Source organism: Panicum hallii, chromosome 2, assembly GCF_002211085.1.
Source record: "Panicum hallii strain FIL2 chromosome 2, PHallii_v3.1, whole genome shotgun sequence".
NCBI lineage: Eukaryota > Viridiplantae > Streptophyta > Magnoliopsida > Poales > Poaceae > Panicum > Panicum hallii.
The window spans coordinates 38,368,860-38,391,232 of NC_038043.1; the positions used below are offsets into that span (position 1 = coordinate 38,368,860).

At 41.6% G+C, this 22,373-nt stretch overlaps 1 protein-coding gene and 1 long non-coding RNA gene across 3 annotated transcripts; one reads left to right on the forward strand and one right to left on the reverse strand.

Moving 5' to 3' along the window:
- Positions 1 to 10,183: 10,183 nt before the first annotated feature.
- Positions 10,184 to 11,918, reverse strand: LOC112882177. The gene is made up of 2 exons (XR_003226617.1): positions 11,703 to 11,918; positions 10,184 to 10,940 (listed from the first exon to the last, which is right to left on the reverse strand). It is a non-coding gene; the product is annotated as an uncharacterized LOC112882177 (long non-coding RNA).
- A 5,331-nt stretch (positions 11,919 to 17,249) lies between these two features.
- LOC112882400 (peroxisome biogenesis protein 3-2-like) lies at positions 17,250 to 21,274 on the forward strand. Of its 2 annotated transcripts, XM_025947453.1 has the most exons (7): positions 17,250 to 17,445; positions 17,558 to 17,722; positions 18,334 to 18,533; positions 18,654 to 18,784; positions 18,974 to 19,098; positions 19,619 to 19,858; positions 20,523 to 21,274. In XM_025947453.1, exons 1-7 carry the CDS (start codon positions 17,429 to 17,431, stop codon positions 20,779 to 20,781), a joined length of 1,137 nt encoding a protein of 378 aa, XP_025803238.1. In that variant the 5' UTR covers positions 17,250 to 17,428; the 3' UTR covers positions 20,782 to 21,274. The 2 variants fall into 2 exon arrangements, with proteins under 2 accessions (XP_025803238.1, XP_025803240.1); XM_025947455.1 differs by lacking the exon at positions 17,250 to 17,445 and having other exon boundaries at positions 17,582 to 18,250; positions 20,523 to 20,921.
- The last annotated feature ends 1,099 nt before the right edge of the window (positions 21,275 to 22,373 follow it).

Sequence of the window (22,373 nt, forward strand, 5' to 3'; positions counted from 1 at the left end):
CTGTTGCTGATATGTTTTTCAGAAGATCCTGACTACGTTCCAGAAGAGGTCGAGTAGTCCGTGCCCGCACCCAAGTCTGTGTTCGTGGAGCCATAGTCTAGCAGTAGTGCCGATGACGTGTGAAGAGCAGCTTAGTGTCAATATGATGATTGTGATCGTGTTCCTAGTGATTGTAATCTTCGTGATGAACTGTGTAAAAATAAAGCTTGTATGACTTTGGTTCCACCAATGTAATGTATTGTACCAGAGACTGTTTTCTGGTATATCAATACATTATCAGCACCGATCCTCTGGGTCGGGGCGCTTCATTCTCCCACTCACGAAGACTAATGTATTTAGAGTCCGTTGCTAATTTGTGATCTTTGCTAAAAAATTTGCCCATTGGGTGGATCACTTCATGCATAATAAAATGGCATAAATCGGCTACTACTTCTAGGAGTTGCTTCTCATGGAGTGGCCCCATGTTCCTTCTTGGATGAATCTGCAATTAATGAATCCATAAAAAGATTAAGCAATGTTAGATAGAGTCCCTTGCACATATACATCTATCCCTAATAAAGAGTAGTCCCTTACACATTCAGGATCAGTTGTGTATCTCCCTTGCATCCGCATATGCTCGCACATGTAATACCCGAAGTACCCAGAATTTGCAGATTGCTTGTGGCACGGGAAGTTTGTATGGCTATCTGTTTATCGGCAGGATGAGCACCTTCTTTTATCAAACTACCACCATCGATGGGCCCCTCGCCGATACCATCACCATCATCATCGCCGACATCCGCACAAAATTCATCATAAGCATCAAACAATCTATTAAACTCGACGTTTTCTAACATTTCATGGAGTGTATTCTCCATCAGAGGGGGTACTGCTTTCTCGCCATGGTACTGCTTTCTCGCCATGATACGTCCAGATCATGTAATCCTCAACAAAACCACCCACCAACACATGCAATCTAATTGTAGTTGTATCGGTGAATACTCTCATATTCTTGCATATTTTGCACAGGCAAGTTATCCTCTGTGTCTTCTCATTTCTTGCGTGGTTTTCCGCAGCTTGAATGAATTTATTAAATTCTCCACGGAAATAGGCATCCATCCTTCGTGCTTTATACATCCATGTCCTATCCATCTATGAACATCAACAAATAATTTAAATAGATTAAAACAAGCTCTTCAATAATTTAGAAAATATATACCTTTATATACGCCTAGATATGCATGTGTGCAAATATAAAAAAACTTAAATCTTCTTGTATCTCCTCCACGGATCTAGGAAATGTCTACGTAAAGATTAGGTCAAAATAATTATATAATATAGTTCTTCTACTAAAATAATATAATTTCATCCAAAAGTTTGAGGCAAATAGATCCCCAAATAGCTATAAATATATACTTTTATATACGCGTAGAAATTGGAAAAAGTCAATTTAACATGTAAAACTAAAAAAATTAAAACCCAACCTATTATTGAACAACTAAATTTTGTTGAAAAAAACTATCATGCATGTGTGTAAATATAGAAAAAAACAAATCCTCTTCTCTCTCCTCCATGAATCTAGGAATGTATTTACTTGGAAATAAGGCTAAAACATAGAGATTGAGCCAAAATGAATACATAATCTTATCTCCTACCAAAATAATATAACTTCATCGAAAACTTAAGTCAAATGGAGCCCCAAATGATAAATCTACACCATGGAAGATTTCGATCTAGATAGAGGCAAAGAGAGCATCATTTGAGCTTTAAAACTAATAAAGTTATATTATTTATATGAGATTAGCATCAACTTACCTCCTAAGGTCTCCAACTTGAAGGAAATCAAGTTTAAAACCTTCCCTCCCTTTTTTTTTCTTTTTTTATATTTTCGGGCAACACCTCTCCCGAGCAATCAATGGGCTGTCGGGAGAAGGAAGAGGGGGCACCCATATTTTTATCAGTCATTTTTAGGGGCGGGTGATGGCCCTGGAAATGTATTTTTGTAGGGGCGGGTAACGCCATTACTCGCCTCTACAAATGCATTTTTAGGAGCAGATCGGTTGCTACAGTACCTCCGCTCCCTTTCCGGGAGCAGGATACATTTTGACCTGCCCCTAGGAAAAAAGTTTGATCCGTCCCTAAAAAAGAGGCTACAAATCGGTTTTGTAGTTGCAGTAGTGATGTCTATGGTCATGTTGCCATTAGGAAATTGTTAGATGATAATCGCAAATCGCAACCTTCTCTTCGAACGCAAAAGGGTTAACTGCCAAATCCTCACTCAACATGTATTTGACGTTAGCTATCGATACATTTTGCTTTGCTTTTTTTTTTATGTTAGATCACTTTCCCTGCAGCTACGGACGACTTTGCTGCAATCACAGTTTGATTGCGCCTAAACTCTCTATTGAGTTCCCTAATTAGCAATCTTTATTTGTTAATTCAATTGTCATATTAATAATCTTTCTCTGTCCATAAATATATCAATTAGAAATTTATTGGACATTTAGGCACATCCAAATTATCAATCTATCTATACTATAAAAGAATGAAATTTTTTTAAAACGTTTCTTGAATCGGATCCATCGTACTTTTCACGCTGGATCCACCCGTCGGAATCAAGAGAGATAAGATAAAAGATAGATCAATAAAAATCGAAGTTAGGAGATGTCACGAGATGTTTCTGCCAAAAAAACTTCTTCTTTTTTCAGCGTCCCTCACAGTACCCGCCCGCGTACCCGACGTCGACTGAACCGGCTCGAGACCGACCTCGCCGCCGTCATAAACGCGCTCGCCTCGCCGCCATCCCGTACAGTACCCGCCCGTCGACTGAACTGGCCCGAGACCGATCTCGCCGCCGCCTTAAACGCGCTCGCCTCACCGCCGTCATAAACGCGCTCGCCTCCCGCGAGGGGCACCCCGGCGTCGCGGTCGCCGCGGTCCGCGCCGCGCGGGACCTCCATGGTGACCGCGCCCTCCACCACCAACGCGTGCTCCCCACCGCCGTCCTCGTGCTCGCGCATGCCAGCCGCCTCGCCGAGGCCTCCGCTCTCCTCGAGGCCGCGCCGGCGCCCGATGCCAGCGCATACACGGCGCTCGTGTCCGCGTTCTCCCGTGCCCGCCGCGCGGTCAACATGTTCTGGCGCATCCCCGTGGGAGCGGAGGCCGACGGGGGTGCGCGGCGACCGGCACTCCTCGTGGCGGCGCTTCTTCGGCGACGGCACGGACACGGGAGAACGCGATTTGAGAGGCCGGGAACCGACGGCAGCGCTCGGCTCCGGCGGGCGGCCCTACGGGACGGGCGGCGCGAGCAGCAGGGCGCGTGGGGGCTCAGCGCACGCGCAGCTTTGTAGGGGCGCGGGACCGAGGGCGGCCTGGCGGCGGCTTGCCCTGGGTATTTAGGATCCGCGGAGGTCGTGGGAACGGAGGCCGACGAGGGACGGCGGGTCAGCAGAGGAGCGATAGAGAAGAGAGACGAGCGGAGAGGCAGCAAATGGTTCAATCGATTATTGGATCAATTGGTGGATTGTGAGAAGATCAAGGGCAAATTTGTCCATTCACTTGGTCTGCTAAATGAAAAAGAAAATAAGAAAGAGAGAAATTGAGAAAAGAAGAAGAAATTCCTTGAAGCAAAAGAATTTGCACACGGAGGGTTAAAAGGCTTGTGAATTGAGGGTTAAAATATATTATTTCCCTGCATACAATGAGACAACAGAGAAATTGGTAGAATAAAGGAGCTTGTCTGGTTCCACGATACGAAATCCTGCCGCTGGTTTTTTCACCATGGTCTTGTTTAGATGTACTTAAAATATTATAATTTTTACACTCTCTCTCCATCATATCAATTTTGGTATCCATGCATGGAGCAGTAAATGTATGTAAAAAAATAACTAATTGCACAGTTTAATTGTACATCACGAGACGAATCTTTTAAGCCTAGTTAGTCCATAATTAGATAAAATTTGTCAAATACAAACGAAAACGCTACAGTTCCAAATGTTATAAAGTTTTGCAATCTAAACGGGGCCCATGTTTTCCATAATCTGTGTTCTGCTCCTGCCACCAGTTTCTCTGCATCTATACCAATTTTTCACTATCGAGGTACTCGTCAGTTTTAGTGCAGGCAGAAACTTGTGTGCTCTTCAGTTTGTTCTCTCTCTATATTTTCAGATATCCTTGTTCTTGACAGTTGACATATATTTCTATTAGCCCGTGAAGACAATCATAATCGGGTCAAAAGAATACGAGCAAGGATAGAAGGAAGAAAGAGGTATTCAGGTCAAAGCTAAATAAGCGGAAACTTGGAACCAATAAAGAGTACAAGTTCTAATTGAGTTGTGATGGAATTTCCTGCTCCGCTTGAAGATGGCAGAAACACAAAGAGGCCACGGATGGAGTCAGACACATCAAAGTTGGTCGAGCAAGAAAGAATTTCTGATGACGTTTTAATACACGTGCGTGCCGTGGCACGTACATGTTACTAGTGTAGAAAAAAAAACCAAAAAAAAAGGTAGTGCTTGAACTGTTGGCTTGTTCAAACTCAATCTTTCTTTGTTAATAAAGTTATTAATTAGAATTTAGGAACACAATGGTCAGTCTAGGCGCACTGAAACTGTTAATGTAGCAAAGACTTAGAGAAGACTGATTATATTGTAGAGAAGTACTTGTGATCTTGGCTTTTGTAAGGTGGAAATTACTGTTGCTTGGTCCCCCTTTTCAATCTTGGAGGACTTGCACCTTCGCAACCGCCTCTCTAGATATAGGCATGTTTCATCGCGATCCTAGAAGCAAGGCTTCCAGCAATGTTTCAAAGCTCTTGAACATTAGCTTCTATGTCGGAGCCTGCTGTCTCCGACGTGTTCGTCCCTGACGAGCGATGCCGGAGCCTGCTGGTCCAACTGAACCCACGCCCGTTGGGCGTAGATGAGTGCTTGTCGGACGTTGGGGTCGTTGCTTCGCTCGAGTAGTGCTGTTACTCGAGCAATGTTGGCCACAGGAGTCCTGAAACCACGTTCATCTGCCGCGGCGAATTCGGCGTCGAGTTCGCGCTGTGCAGAATGTATGCGCTCGTTGGCGCGCCTTCTGCGAACCGCACGAGCTCTGTTCCTTGCACGTCGCGCGTCGCGCTCGGCGTCGTTCTCGTTCTCGGCTTCTGCGGTGTCTTCATCTTCCGATATGCCGTCAAGCGCGCCAATGGGGATGAGGGCGTCGTCGTCCCCTTCTTCCGCCATCAGGACTTGGCGAGTTGCGAGTTCTTCGGAAGGGGCTTCGACTAGCTCAGTCGAGCCCTCGGATATGGCAGCCAACGCCCTGCCCTCCTGAAAAGGCAAAGGCTCCAGATGGGCTACCAATCGGTCTTCATGTCCGAGTGGGTCGGACAAGTTCATCCCCCTCCAATGAACAATTCGTCCTTCGGAAGTGGTGGTGATCATCAGCCCGCAAGCGGCCAGGTGATCCTCAGCCTCCCGACATGCGGTGGCCTCGGAGCCTCCAGCCTGGAGCAAAGAGTCCAAGTCCTTTTCCAACGTGGAAAAAGGAACAGTAGAGACAGACGCTGCCTCGGTTTCCGTGGCAGAGTCAGAAAACTGCAACTCGTCGAGATTATCGACAAAGTCGTCGAGCCTTGCGGCAAGTGTTTTTAGCTTGAAGGTGTTGTCGACGGTGTGCCGACGAAAACCGCCTGCGCCGTTAGCAACGCAAACCCACGAGCCAAAAATAAAGGTTGTGCCCTCAGGGAGCACGGGACTGGGGAACTTGAAAATCGCCATCGAGTTCTCCATCGGATCTCTGATGCGCTTCCCTACCTGGCGCGCCAGCTGTCGGGTTTTATCCGGCTGCCCACCAAGGGGTATACCCAAGGTGGTAGGTTTTAGGTTGGGATGCGCCGAGATCTGGAACTCGAAGGTGCAGACAACACAAGATTTAGACAGGTTCAGGCCGCAATATGCGTAACGCCCTACGTCCTGTATGATGGTTTGTATTGCCTTGGTGTTGATCTGGTGATCGTATCTTTTGAGAGGGGTCCCTGCCCGCCCTTATATATCCGGGGGGACAGGGTTACATGAATCCTAGCCTGATACTAGCTTAGGAATCGTACTCAAGTACAACTCGAGTAGTTTCCTTCTGTATCGACTAGTTCTACTCCGCATGCGAGTAGAATACAACATAAATGAGGTACAGGACATGTCCTATCCCCTAGTCCAATACGGACTCCTTAATGTACATAGCCCCGTGGCCCCGGATCTGACAATCTAGTTTGGCATTTTCTTGTGGTATGTTGAAGCCGGTGAGCATTTGGTAATAGGTGCTCATTTATACTATAAACAAAAAATATTAAAAAATATATCACTTGGATCGGATCCACCATGCTCCTCACGTTCAACCCATATGTCACTGTCAGAGTCAAGAGGGGGAGGAAAAGCAGATCCATAGAAATTGCGAGTTACAGAGTATTTCTGCCAAAAACCGATTTTTCTTACTCATTGTCTGCAGTCTTACCCGCATGTAGTACCCGTGCCAGTTCCGAATCACACAGTCCCTTTGTCTCCCTTGATTCCCCTCCTTTCCTTCCTCACTCGGATGCCGCCTCGTCCCACCCCTCTCCTCCTGCAGTGTCGCTCCACCGCTTTACGACGCCTCACCACCCTTGGCGGTCAGGGCCTCTCGCCAGGTTCGGGGCACATGTCAGGATTGGTAATACCCATTCAGTTTCGTCAGTTAACACTCTGAAGCTGTGACGTGAAGCCGGATATTTTTGGGGCTCACAGGGTACTATAGAAGATTTGTGCAAGGTTATGGCATTTTTTGCAGGCCTCTATCTGATGCTTTGAAGAAAAATGCATTCCAGTGGACAGAGCTCCAGCAGAGAGCATTTGAAACACTGAAAACTGTGATGTCTACACCACCAGTACTAACTCTGCCAGATTTCAGCCAGCCTTTCATTTTGGAAGCTGATGCCAGTGGGAATGTCATAGGGGCAGTAATAATGCAACATGGGAGACCCATTGCTTACTTCAGTAAAACTTTGGGACCCAAGGCCATAGCAATGTCTACTTATGGAAAGGAAGCCTTGGCTATCTTGAAGACTTTGAAGAAATGGAAGCATTACTTTGCTAGTACCTCTGTGATTATTAGAACAGATCAACAGAGTTTAAAATACATACATGAGCAAAGGTTGGTTGAGGGAATCCAGCACAAACTCTTGATCAAATTGTTGGGCTACAATTATAAGGTGGAATTCTAAAAAGGAAGGGAGAACAAGGTGGTTGATGCTCTTTCTAGAGCACCTCATTCTGAATAGCTAATGCCTCTGAGAGTGGTGGTCCCTGCTTGGATTGAACAAGTTGTGAATTCTTATGACCAAGATGAACATTGGAAGGAGTTGATCACAAAACTGAGCCTGGACAATGCTGCTATTCAGCATTACTCATTGCGAAATGGGATCATCAGATATAAAGGAAAAGTCTGTGTTGGGCAACAAGGAGAATTGAGAAGACGTTTGATAGAGAATTTTCACAAGTCAGCTCTTGGAGGTCATTCTGGGGAAAGGGCTACTTACCAAAGGCTCAAACTAATTAGCCACTAGCCCAAGATGCATCAGCAAGTTAAAGAGTATGTGAAGGCTTGTCCTGTCTGTCAGAAAAATAAAGCAGAACATACACCTTACCTAGGATTATTGCAACAGTTGCTAGTGGCAGATATGGCATGGACACATATTTCAATGGATTTTGTGGAGGGGCTTCCCAAATATAATGGCAAAGATGTTATCTTTGTGGTTGTGGATAGGTTCACAAAATATGCTCACTTTCTGGCACTCAACCATCCCTTCCGAGTTCAGGATGCTGTCACCCTTTTTATAGACAATGTTGTCAAACTGCATGGTCCACCAGCTGTTATTGTCACTGACAGACAGAATTTTTACCAGCAACCTGTGGCAGGCCCTATTCAAATCTATGCAGATTAAACTCAACTTTAGTTCTGCATATCATCCAGAAACTGATAAGCAAACGGAAAGGGTAAACCAGTGCTTGGAGAATTACTTGAGATGCATGTGTTTTACAACACCTAGAAAATGGCACTCTTGGTTATCTTTAGCTGAATGGTGGTATAATACTTCTTTTCACACTTCTTTGAATATGACACCATTTCAAGCATTATATGGTTTTCCTCCACCAATGGTGGCAGAGGTGGTCTTACCTGATTGTCCTGATGACAAGGCTAGAAAATTGTTGCCGAACAGACAGACAGCTCATCAATTGATCAAGGACAACCTCAACAAGGCTCAAGCTAGAATTAAACACCAAGCAGATAAGCATAGAACTGAGAGTGTTGGAAATGGGAGATATGGTATATTTGAAGATACAGCCTTACAGACATACTTCCTTAAGTCTACATCATTCTCTTAAGTTACATTCAAAGTATTATGGACCCTTCAGGGTGTTGGAAAAAATAGGCAAGGTGGCATACAAATTATTGTTGCCTGAAGGATGTACATTGCATCCTGTATTTCATGTCAGCCAACTGAAGAAGCACATTGGTCCAAGAGCAGTACCTACACCTGATATTTACCACTTGTTGATGCTAATGGAAACATCAAGGTGGCACCAGAAGCTATTTTGGAGAGAAGGCTTATTCCTCGCAATAATGAGCCTGTGGTACGATGGTTAATTCATTGGATGAACTTATCGGTGTCAGAAGCTACATGGGAGGATGCGGATTTCATCCGGAGGGTGTTCCCATCATTCCATCCTTGAGGACAAGGATGTCAAGGAGGGGGCATTGTCAGGATTGGCAATACCCATTCAGTTACAGTTAACACTCGGAAGCTGTGAAGTGAAGCCGGCGGCAAACTGATCCAGTCGTCGACTTATATGTACAACGTCCGATTGTCATCCGATGGTCATTATCAAATAAAGGCGTTGCTTAGCGCCTAACCCAGCTTGGCGGGCATTAAACAATGTCATTTCATCTTAATCTCATTTTTGTAATTGACCAGGTCGTTAGTATGTAAGACCTGAGTCCCTGGGCTGTAAACCTTATCGGTGATGAACCTAAAGTAAACCCTAGTAGGAATAGATAGCTTAGCTCTCGTCGTCTCCCTGGCGGTGCTAGATCGGGATCTGCTACTTCCAAACTGTTATCTCGATTTATCAGTTAGCTATCTGTTCCTCTAAATTGGTTCTTCAGGGTGATAATTCCTTCTTGTTCCCTGTTCCATTGGTTGTGTTCCTCACAGCGCAGCCCGCTAGGGCCACCGTCCGATCAGGGGCGCTCGTGCCGCCCGTGTGAGTCCTGAGCTACGCCACCGTCTCGCGAGCTGCCCTCACGGGCCACCACCGGTCGGCCCACGCCCCTGTGATGTGGCTCGCACCACTTAGCAGCGCCTGGACCGGGCCATTGCCGCCAACTCGGGACCATCCGAGCATCCGTGGGCACGGCAGGGTGCCATGGCTGAACACTACATGCTCGCTGGGTGTTCGATCTAATGCCTGAGCTAAAAGTGGTGTCCTTCATCACAGATATAATGACTGAGCTAAACATAGTGTCCTTCATCACACTCGTGCAGGGACAATGCTACGTTGGGAGTTCAAGGGGCCACGTGATCCTGAAGCTTTTAGCCGCCGTGGACAGGTTCATGCATTACTAGCCTGTGCTCCTATGAATCAGTTTCTAAATCCCCTGCTCCTCTGATCAGTTTCCAAACCCCGCGCTCCTGTGATCACGTTTGTATAATGTCTTCATCCTATATTGTTCTCACGGATGTTATTGTTGGTCCTTTTATCTGGTTAATACGTCTATAGAACAGATATTAAGCTCATATATATAGGATGGTTTATTTGTCTAAATTTGTACAGTCTTCCATTCCATTTAATTAGAGTAAATTATACTTTATGCAATATCATAATATGACGGGCTTTGCCGCAGAACATTTTTGTTTGCTCACTTATTCAATAAAGGAGCTACTGATTTCTACTAGAATAATGACAACCTTAAGAATTAAAAAGTACCAGCACGTCATAGTTTATTTAAGAATGGTAGAATATCAGTTTGCCTCTATTACTGAAAGCAGGCTGTTTTTACTGAATTGGATATGTGTTTGACTGAATTAGCTATTTGTTTGATGAAAATTTGTGCATGCATCAGAAGCTGCTATTGGATACAATTTATGTTGACACTTCTTCATGTTGCAAGGCCTGACAAATGCATGTGTTGTGCACTTCCTCATAAGAAATTGTTCAACAGTTCAATGGTTTATTTTTATCTCTTACAATGTGTAGGTACATTTGGCGCTGGCAGCAAGTTAGATTTCCACGGCATGTAAAATAGCTTGCTGAGAACATCCTAATATGTGTTTGCTAGAGTCAAATAGTCTCCTTCTATGATTTTTCTTATTTCTTAATGTTTGTGTTTTTGTTTATTTCAGTGGCATTAGTGATAAAAAATACCAGGCAGTTCGAAAATGCTCTTCTTTCATTGGCAATATGATGTTTTAAATATATCTTAAAAATGAAATGCAGATACTCTCTCTGACTGAAGTTCCATCTTTTTTAACCTTCCATGTTGCACTTAATTTGTCTGCATTTCATTTTAACCAAGCAGCTACACATGCATCCTCAATTCCTCATGAAGATTGGATATTGCTTGGATCTCCCCATCCTTTTTCTCATGCTGAATTGTATGTTGAATTGTAGAGAAATCATGATTTGCCAGATGAGTAAATGACGAAACACCCACCAGGATTGAAGACAAATGCAAAGTCACTCAATAGCTCGTTCAGTATCTCCGAAGTAGCATCCCAATGTATAACCACCTCTCTAGCTCTTTCTGAAATGAGTATCTGCATTCTGTATTATAGCAGCTTGGAAGCACAATACCGCATTATCTGAGATTCTGCACATTTGTTATATCATCGAATCCAAAACCTTGGTGTCTTCAGCGACATGGACTTTAGAGGCAGCCATTTCCTTGGCACACAGCAAAAACTAATTAGAATTGTGGCAAAATTAGAGCATAAAATGTAACCACATAAGCATCATGAAGAGACTGAAACCACAACTTCTTTTTCTCATTAGGATTCTTGTACTTATTAACAAGATTTATCTGTTTACAGGCATCATTTAGAAACTTGTTTAAGAGATGTCAGTATCAACACAAGAGGACTAATATAGAAAGATTGTGGTGCTGTAATATCTAGAATTTGAACTTTTTCCACACTTAAGATTGGTGTATCTTGCTGATATATTGCGAGAAATCTTATTAGACATCTAAATAATTGATGTACTAGAGCAACTTTTGTTATATATTTTGCTAATAGTCTACTCTTATCCTCTCTATTCACCATGAGAATGAATAAAAAACATTGCAATAGTTAGAAAACGTGGCAATAATATTCGTATATTGCAATGCTGCTTCACTCGTGGCAATAATAACTTTTTTGTTGCAACCATTTTTTGGCAAAACAATCACCTTAATGCAACAATATAAGCTAATGTTGCAATATATGCTAATCTATTGCAATGAAAATTGAACATATGGCCATGCAATAAAATTCGTGGCAATACAATAGATATATTGCCATCAGATTTTAAATTGTGGCAATATCACCAACTTATTGCAACATTTTGTATGTTGTTGCAATATTTTTGGTGGCGAAAGCCTATTTTTCTAGTAGAAATTGCCATCCTGTAATACCCCGCTCCAAAATCTGCTTACGTCTAGCTACTCACGTGAAGTGAGCCCGCATACGCGTAGCACCGCTATTACACTTTCTCCTCGCTTCATGTACCGGCGTGGCGAGATGCCAAAGGGCCGGCGACGGCGCACCCGCAAGCAATGCTAAGGCCACAGTGCAGGGGCTCCGGCCGGCTGCGCCCAACGGCGGTGCCGGCAGCGCCCAACAGCGGGCATGAGGAGCCAGCTTAGGGCCGGCGGCTGCTGTGAGATAGGAGAAAGAAAAAAGAATAATGTTAGGGTTTTTAGCCGGCTACTACCCTTTATACCCCCGAAATCGATGGACAGCCATCCGATTGAGGGTTTTGGCATGAGTGGTTGAGGTTGAGGCGGGATGGAGGAAGGGGGGGCGCATGCGTGCTGGGCTGAACTGGCGGCCAAGCCGTACGCTGTTGGCCTCGAGCCCAGGGATCCCGCCCGAGTTGGCTGCTTTGGTAGCCCAACCTGAGGCCATCGGGCCAGCGGCCCAAGTGAGATGGAGTGGGGCGGGAGGAGCCGGGCCGGTTGGCCGGCCTGCCCATGGTTTTTTGGGCAAGGGTCCAATTTACATTAGACCCATCCCGAGTTCCTTCTTTTATTTAGTTTTATTCTTTTCTAAATTATTTATAGTGTATTTTCTCATAATGTTTTTCTGAGCAATATATTAGTTCATTTTGAGCAGTTTTACAATGAGTAAGAAAAATTATAAGTGATTGTTCTAAGTAAATAGAACCAACATGGAATTAATTTAGAATAGTTTGAATTAGGCATTTATTTAATTCTTGACCAACATGGTTATTAATTATTTGCCATTGAGATGCTTAGTTTTATTTTAAGTTATTTTGCTTCTGCCCAATAGTGATACAAAATTGATTTTTCCACTACATTAATTATGCTAAGTTATTTTGCTTCTTCCCAACGGTGATGCAAAATTTATTCATGAGATATTGATTTAATTGTTTTATTTTGCTTCTGCCCAACGGTGGTGTAAAATCATTTTTCTATTAAGGTGCTTCTCTTTAATATAAGTTAAAATTAAGAAAGAGACTACATTAAGTGAGTTTTAATTTTATGCATTATTAGAGTCTAACTATTCTAATTTTACACTTCCGCATTAAAACTCTGTTAGGATTAAGTCTGTCGTAACCAAAATGGGACCAATGAGAAATTTTGGTTAGAGAAATTTTGGTTAGAAATATAGTTATGTCATTCTTGGGATTTCCAAGTAGCACCTTTATAAGCAATGGTAAGGTGTGTTTTAAATGTCTCCAATTAGGATGAAACCAATGAGAAGTTCTAATTAGAGATCTAATGTAATTCCCAAGAACCTATGATGACTCATGTTTACGTACTGAGCAAAGTTGTTTGTAATCATTTGTCATCTCTATTAGTGAACTAGTCCTTTTTATAGGTAGTTCATGAGTTGGACGTCATTATTTATTATTTCTTCTTCGTTTTCTGCCCAACGGTAATGCGAAGTAGAATTATTAATTTTTAGCGTCAACTTGATGTAAATCTAACTGATGTGGTTTTCTATCATGGTAGATTGTTATTCGCGTTTATTGTGAATATCAATGTTGTTTATGTAATATCCCTATTCAGCCATAAGTTTTCGGCAATTTTTTGGGTACCCTATAAGCAATATGAGTAAGATCATTATTCATGCACACAAATTTGACTCTCATTAGTAAAGGCTTCACAAGTTTAGAATGATGAAGATGATCCAACGATTTTCTCATCAGTTGCATTGCTAATGGAGCAACCTGTGATCGTGCTAATAAGGATGTGGGGAGCAATCCCAAGGACAAGTTGTTTAAGCACATCTAGCATTGATTAGGACTTTTGAGTTCACTCCCTAAGTTGTCTGAGTAAAAAGTGGACAATGATCTAGTTCATAGGAAAGAAATATGTGTTCAAATAAAAGAGTTGGCTAAGTCTAAAATGAATTAGTATTGCCAACATAATTATGAGATAAAGTGGAATATAAGCATCATAAGAGTTAATCGAATTGTGGCATACCACATTTTGAAAGGGAGAGTGGAACATTTCTTCCCACTATTGATAAGATTTTGTTCCACTTATAGCTAAAGGGTATTGTATAAGGAGTACCGCTAAGGAAAGTAGAAACTTTAGAAGAGATATTCATCCCGCATGATATCGTAGGATTAAGATTATTGCCTCCTCACATATTAGATGTTTCTAATAGATTCAAAACAGTGAACTATCATGGGTTCACATACAAAACATGACTCTAAAAGAAAATTAACAAAAGGGCCTAAGCATTATGCTCATGACAAATGAGGCAAAACAATAATGAAAAGGAATGAATAAGAGAAAGCTGATGGCACTAAGATGGTGATATATAAGCATTATGAGAAAGTATTAAGTAATAGTACCTAAATTTTAGTACATTATTTCTTAATAATATAATTAATTACGCACATGAGTACGAGCTTCTATTAAAAAAGCTTTGGTAATTAGTACATTTATAAGAATACAATAAATTTTTTAGCATAATAGCCTAAATTTATGTCCCTCAAGAATATGTCAGGATCTGGGGGAGCAATTCCCATGTTGGATAAAATTCTATGACAATAATTAGTTAGGACATCGGAAATCTATAAGAGCTTTGAGTTTGTTTCAATCATTAAACTCAGATTGAGAAAGTGAACCCTATCCGATTATATTGAATATGTGTTTTGAGTAAAGTTGGCAACCTTATGAACATGTTGCTAATATTTTCTTAGGAATAATAAAAATAGTCTAAGATGAATCTTGGAGTTACATCAATTCCAACATTCTCCCCCTTGATCATCAATTCCACTCATAGTAGAAAACATACAAAGTAACGCATCACAACAGTTAATATACAACATTGCAACTTTATTGCCCATAGTACGCCATCCTACTCTAGTCATTTATACATAATGGGAGATGATCAACTTATTTATGGTGCTTACAAGCAAATTGTTTTCAACTTCATCATGCGCATTTAGTAATAAGAAAACAAAACATGTGTTCAGAATCACGGGTTTGAGATCTCAATTATCCTAAAATTACAGGTTGTCACAACTCATAAAGCCGGCATAAATTGAGACAAACCTTTAATTAGGAAAATATAGCTTGAGTGATGTTCAACCCTTAACACTTATATGTTGAGCATCGACTTATATCATTAGAGCATGAACTTAAACATTATACTATGTATGATTTTGGATCTTTCTTTCACAATATTATGTGTTTGGCAATACTACTAGACATGTTACTCAAAACTAAGCTGCACTTCTTATGGTGATTCCGGGATTAATTTCTTAATCTAAGGAAATTGTCTGGTAACTCAAATTGGCCTCATGCCCAAAACTTATTTCTCGATTTCTTAATTTTGATATGGATCAAAACATGTCACGACTGAGAATTAAAATGTTACTCATTTCTTGGCAAGCTTGGTTGGCGCCTTCCACAATATAGCTCCCCAAGACTCGAGCAAGAGTGAGACTCATGTGGAATTTCTAATTTCAACACTCCTTGTAAAATTAGCACCTAAGTAACCAACAACTTTATGGCTATCAGATTCTTAACTCGTGAGCATATAATCCCTTAGTGCTATGCATATAATGCAAAGCTTTTATTAGAAGTTTACTAGGGGTCCAATTCTAGATTAATTTCTGCCAAAATCTCGATTATAAATATTAGGGAGTTCACAAATTTAGGTGCACTTATCACCCTTGATCTAAAATAAGCATGTAATCATATTGAAGACTTTCTAAGCCTCTATAAGAGCATGCTCTTGAGTCAGACTTAATACTTCTTTGAGTCAGATTTAATAAATTTTTGGACCAGTCTTGATGAATCTTATTATTCAAGGATATAACGAACATTATCAAGATAATTTGAATATCTGGAGGAAAAGACATTAACAAACAGTATGCAATATCCCTCTTAAATTTACATACCATAATATGAGTACTCATAGCTCTTGAAAATAATGAGCAAAAGGTGTCAAGCTCTAGTCAAAATTATTATTTTACATAAGTTGTCACTATCAATTTCTTGAATTATGATAGTCATTTTCCATGAGTAGCGATACTTTTCCTTCTTAAAGTCACCATTGCTTACGTGAACCCTTATGATCCACTGTTTTGACTCTGTTAGGAACTCCATTAGGCATTTAGATTTGGGTGATTTTCTCATGTGGAGGTAATATTTCTATTCCCACCAATCTACTTAGACCTTCTTGCTTGACCAAGTAATGCTTATCTGATATATACGTAATAAAAATGTAATATTACCCTCTCCAGTTGGAAGCTTATAAGTTTTAATAAAACACATGCATAAGTATTTATAAATCGACATCTTATTAGAACATAATTATTTTCTGTGGTACCAAGTAAAGCACATATGGTTATGCTTTAAATTTTAGACTATAATTTTTATCTTTAGAAGTGATTTCTGTCATATTTTCAATTAATAGGGCATGCATCTCTATCTTAATGAGGTGTTCTAATCTTCCTCTCAAAATGTGGATTTATCAGTAAGGTAATCCATATTTTGATGAACTCTCATTAGTCCACTTTTAAAAGAAAGTCCGAAGAGTTAACATGCTTATTGTTTCTCCACATAACATGACCGGATTTTATTAGTGGAATTTAGGATGAAGGTATTACTCAATGCTTATAACAGCTTCATTATCATCGGCTTGTCCATATCTTAGCTTAGTCAAAGAGGACCTAGTCCTAAAGCGGCTAACGGCCCATGAGAATAGAATCACGTTGGACCACCAAGCCTTGCCCATGATAAGTGGAACCATCCAATTGCTAAACAGTCACGTCCCAGGCCACCAAGAGGTATAAGAAAGGGCAGCCACCCCTTTGCTGAGACATGAGAAAGCACAGCCTCGGTCCAAACCCTCTGATCAGGTCACCTCGCGAGTGGCACTGAAAACCTCCGCCGACGGTGTTCTTCACCCGGTCTACATCTACGTCCCGCCTGCATCGAGCAGGTACAGGGTCGTCAGCGCTCCTGAGAGGATCTACTGATCTACATGTAAGTGATTAAGTTCTGTTTAACTATATTTCTTATGTATTCATGTAATTAGACTACCTCATTGCTTGCTTTAGAAATAGTAGAGACAACTACGAACATAATCATCGAGATACTAAAAATCACCGGTATATTGTGTAACTAGTGGCAATGGTGGGTAAATTTACTCCAACTCCATAAGGATATGTATAGCTAGTGTTTTTGAGCACCTTTTGAGGAGCTCCATGAGAAATATGGAGTTGACCTCCAATTCAAGATTTTTTTCAGAAGTTTTCAGATCTGGAGTTTCTGGAGCTAAATGTATTTGGCAGAGAGTTTATAAAGCAAAGCTAAGAAAGTTGAAATGTAGCTCTTCCAAACAGGCTCTTGCTCTTGGGGAAAAAAACGTGTGAACCATGGTGTCCGGAGTCCATACCAAAAGCGCCGGAAAAATCCCGACTCCTGGTCGTGGTCACTTCGCTGACTTTGGGACCTACATGGAAGACCATGGTCTCCTCCGGTTCTTTTGCGTTTACCCCCCCTGCAATCGCATTCGTAATCGTACCAGGCTCCGGAGTCTCCCACTCCCCAACCGCCTCCTCCATGCCTTCTTGATCCCCACCCGGCCCCCAAGCACACCGATCCATCCATTCCTGGTCGCCGCTGCTGCCGGATTCGCCCGCTAAACCAACCCGCGCAAGCTCCGCCCCCCTGCCCCGCCGCCATGCTGACCTCGGCGAGGTGAGTGGTTCTGCCGGGGGGGGGGGGGGGGGGGGGGGTTCGTGGATTGGGCCTGCCAGCGAGGCGTTCGGCGGATTGCGTGCGTGACGGAGCCTTCTCTTTCTCCGTGCAGGGGGTTCTGGGCGCGGCACCGCCGGAAGATCCTCGTCTCGCTGGGCGTCGCGGGAGCGGGATACGCCGCCTACCGCCTCTACGACGCGCACCGTGCCCAGCTCCTGCGGGTGGAGCACCTGCGCGCCAGGGAGGAGCAGGCCGCCGCCGACCTCGTCAAGAACCAGTAAGATAGTTTGGGTGCCCGCTCCCACACCCTACATGGCAGCGGACTACAGGGGTTTCTTTCTTCTACTACTGACTGCTTGTTGCATTGTCTTGGGGTGGAGCTGCGTGCTCCTCTTCTTGATTGCTCTACTCTGCTTTTGCTGCCTGTCTCTTCCACGGCCTGAGAGGGGAATTCTTCCCAGTTACAAGGTCAAGCTGGGGCACCGCATTGATTTTTCTTTCTAGTGTCTTGGTTGCGCTCGATAGGGTTGAGGGTTGATTCAATTCGCAGCTAAACTGTGTAAGAAAGAAGATAACTTTGTTGTTGTGTAACAAGTTCAGATGTTTTACACGTCCTTATTATAGACCAACTCAGAGAGGTGCGTGTTCCACCTTATTCAGGTTATACAAACCATCAGTGCCGCACATGGTCATACTTGACATCATTACACGTAATGTTAATATTAACTGGACAGGGTGAACATATGCTGGAGAAAGATCGAGCCCAGTTTTTGTTTGTTAGTACTGGCTATAATCATTCAAATAGGTAGTTGTTTCAGATTAAACAAGTGCTATATGTAGTAAAGGAGCTTACCTCATAATTGTTTGGCTGTTTCTATTTTATTGTAGGCTACAGGAACACTTTGAGAAGGTGCAGAGCATTTGTGACACTACCACATTGCCTTTGGCCATGCATCAGCTCTGTGAAAACATAACGAGTCAGCTGGATATTTCAAAATTGACTGACAAGTTACGGCAAGGGAAAGCAGAATCAAGTGCACTGACACCAAAAGAAAAGTATGATACTTGGGAGGAGATTAAAATTAAGAGTATGATATTTTTTTATCTGAACTATTGCATGTCTTTTTCTCTTCTTTTCCATGTCTAATCATAAATATGCATTTCTAACGATATTATTGTTTGTTTCTGGGGCACCTCCGATTTCTTAGGTTTCACAAAGACAGTTTCTTCAATGTGGGCAATGACGTTGCTCAGCTTGTACACTAGAGTTCAGGTCACCATATTAGGCAGGCATCTCTACTTAGATTTTGCCCGAGGTACACATGGTGCACAGTTACAGGTAGATCTATGCTCCAGGCTCCACATTCTATGCTCAAGCATTTCCATACGAATGACTGTTTCATTTATTTCTTGCTCCAGTTATTGATGCTTGCACTCCAGACAGTTGAATAATTGAAATTATGTTTGTACACTGACTTGACTTGGATTCAAGCTGCTCCTGACATGAAATATCTCCCTTCTATTGTAGGAAGAATCAACCTTCAGTGAAAATGGACACAAGAGCTTCCTTACAACGGCTGATTATCTTCCCACTGGCAAAATCAATGCATACATAATGGATATGCAACGTGCTGCTACAGAAGTCCTAAAAGAGTAAATATATCTTCTCATGTCCTTACGATTACCAGCATGTTCGCCACCCAACAAATCAAGGAAGATGCATTGAAACTGTTCTAGCAAAATGCTTATTTATGTTACATGCTGAAATTCTTGTGAGCTGAGTCATCAAGAGTACCCACAATTTTGTATTCAGCACAAGTTAACTAGTGTTGTACACAATGCTTTGTTTCCTTTTTTTTTGGAAATCCAGCGGTGAACATTATACTTATATCACTAATTGCCTGTTAACCAGGTGGCTTTCCAGTTACTTCGTTTCTTAGTTTAGATTTTGATCCGTTATATACAACTTGTCTCCTAAAATTTTATGATTCTTAGTCCAATGCTCAAAGGGTATCTTAAAACCCGTCCTTTATCAATGTACATGGCCACTATGATTGGTTCCCAGTATCAATGGTTGGTTTCCAGCAGTAACGGTCTGGTTTCCACTGGGAAATTGATTCCTGGTTGTGTTTCCCCTTAGCAATACTCAGTACTGGCATGTGAAACTTTGCAGGAAGAAACTGAAAGACCTTATGAGCACAGACGAAGTATTGCAAACAGTATTACAAATATTGGACATGTTCATGAGTCTGTGTGAAGATAACTCATGGATAAAATACCTTATACCTGATGATGCCAGTGTTCAGGCACAGTTGATGGCTGTGTCCACTAGTGGTTTTGATGATTCATCACTCCTAAATGATTTCAGAAAGCTCGAACAACTAATGGCTGAGACACGAGTAGTACTGGCAAGGTAATTTTGGGTTATGGATTGTGTATGTTCAGTTATAGCAAGAGATAACTTGCATCATAATGCACTCTTCTTTGCTGTGTCTGTTGTATGATCGGCCTTCATTTATTTTATCTTTCATGAATTAACTTTGAGCTGATTAACTACAATTATTATCTAACAAATTGCATTGTAACTGTTTACTTTGCAATCCATTTCATATGACATGTGATTTGTATTGACCTAGTTTGTTAATTTTGTCCTTGTACTATATATGGGGATCCAAATTTTAAGGAGACGAAGCAACTTTCTTGGTAGCATTAACTCACTACTTTGAGCTTCATTTGATAGCATTTACCATAATTAGATTATATAGTTAGTCTGTTATGGAGCAGGAGCGAAAAGGGTGCTCTATATTTAGGTTGGTGTGCATTACATTTCCTTTCAGGGTATCAAATGACATGATGGTTTGAAGAATATCATTTTCATGCATGCATGATAACAGTTGCATTCAATTGGGGAGAACAAATTTTTAGTGTAAGGATATTATGTCATGCGTAGAATCATTTTTTCCCTATGTCTGTCAATCTAATGGTATGTCTGTTGTCTGTGGTTGACTCTTTTGGTAACGTCGACAAAGTAGTCCCTATCAGTATCTACTTAACCATTTGGAACTGTGGTATTGCAGTGATGATTTCAGAAATATCATGGAGAGGTCATTGAGGAAGATAGCTGACATGGTGATAGAGGACCTGGCTGCGCAGACTGGAATTCCAAGTCCTCCATCAGGATTGCCCTTAGCGACGCTCTTGCCCAGAGTTGCTCATTTGAGCTTGCCATTGCTTGAGGAGCCAAACAAGAACAAATACATTCAGATGATCCGAAGTATGCCTGAAGTGGAACTCTTCTACACATTCCTCTATGCAAACATGCCACCAGAAACATGATCTTTACATTGATGTGAAAAGAACATTTGCTTCTGAATTTTGGCTCCAATGGTCTGGCGGTATGTGGATGCTGAACATTCTGCAAATCAGGGAACCAAGAAACAGGAAGAGACAGAATGCTCATTTCTGCCCTGTATATGCTGAGATATTCCGCTTTTGCTAACATGAAGTAACTGAGTGGAGTTCCTTCCATCTGGATTCTTTCTTTCTTCGAAGTCTGGGTTGCATGTGTCTAGTTAGGACCCCCACGCTCTGTTTCTGCTATTTTGCTATATTTTTGGAAGCTTACACGATGATAATTGTTGCAGATATTTTACAGGTCAAATGGTTAGTGTATACATTTCTACTCAGTTGAGCCTTTTTGTTGGGTGACATGTGAATATTTCAGCTCAGTTGTGTCTCCTTTTTTGGGGCGAGCAAAGCTGTTTGAAAGAACTGGATTTCCAGAACATTTGTGGTGATGAAGTATATTATTGGACTCAGTGTGGTGGCATATGTGCGATGTGAAATAATATTTCTTCTAGTTCCTCATACATGAATTTCAGCAAAACTTTCTTCTTTTTATGTGAACTCCGATCAAAATTTACTTAGGCATAATGGCTAATTCCACAAATGAATTATTCCTTAATATCGATTTGCTGCGAAGATATGGCACACATAAAGAAAAGCCAAACATCCCTGTCTGCTTTTTCTCATGCTGCCGCCACAAAAGTAATCTTGTATAGCTTCTATTTCTTTTCTATTTCCTTTTGTACAATTTGTACATAAATTCCTGTGGTCTTTTCTTTTTATATATGAAAAAGATTACTAGGCGATTCCGCTTCATTTTTGTCAAAAAAAAAGGAGAATGGGTCAATTGCCCTTGGTTTCGGTTTTATTAGAGGTATTTCTTAGTATATAAATATTGTCTTAGTTTACTGGCTGTAGACATTTTTATATTAAGGAATACTTATATATTTTATATGCCATTGCACAAGGATCTGAATCTCTTTTGGCTGATATAATATGGTAGCATAATTTGGTGCATATGTTGCATGGATGCCAAAATTTGATGATGCCAATTGATTATCAATGTCCTGAACCCCAAAAGCTCTGATTTAATTCAGTGGTTATAAGATTAAAAGTCCATTACCAGTAAGAGGGTCCATGACTTCAAGGACGACACCCAGAGCTGCAGATTTAGAACCTCAACAACTCACATACGTGCAGAGCAAGATGGACCTCCCCGAAAGATTGAATTTACAGTGTTCAAATACTTTGTTTTTGCCCTGATGATACAAACCGTCAGAAAACTAGCAAAACTGGCAGGAATTGATCACAATTTGGGGTCGGATGTGTACCCAGTGTTCAAATAAAATTTCTCCTTGTTTCTATTCCTATATATGAATTTGCTGTGGCCCCAATGCCAAGTTGATCTGATTTATGCTCAATTCGGCCAAAGCTGCTCAGGTAGCAAATACGGTAAGTAGTACCGCATACCTCCAATAGCCTATTTGCGTGTAAAACATCAAATCAGACAACATACTATCTAATTGCAAAGGGAAAAGCATTTGCACCGAAATAGGCATTCTAATGTGTATGTTATGACAATG

Bases quoted from the DNA above. Each gene is read 5' to 3' on its own strand.
- LOC112882400 (XM_025947453.1), top strand. The intron at 17,723-18,333 runs GTAAGATAGTTT...ATTTTATTGTAG, and splicing joins GCCGACCTCGTCAAGAACCA to GCTACAGGAACACTTTGAGA. The intron at 19,099-19,618 runs GTAAATATATCT...GAAACTTTGCAG, and splicing joins GCTACAGAAGTCCTAAAAGA to GAAGAAACTGAAAGACCTTA.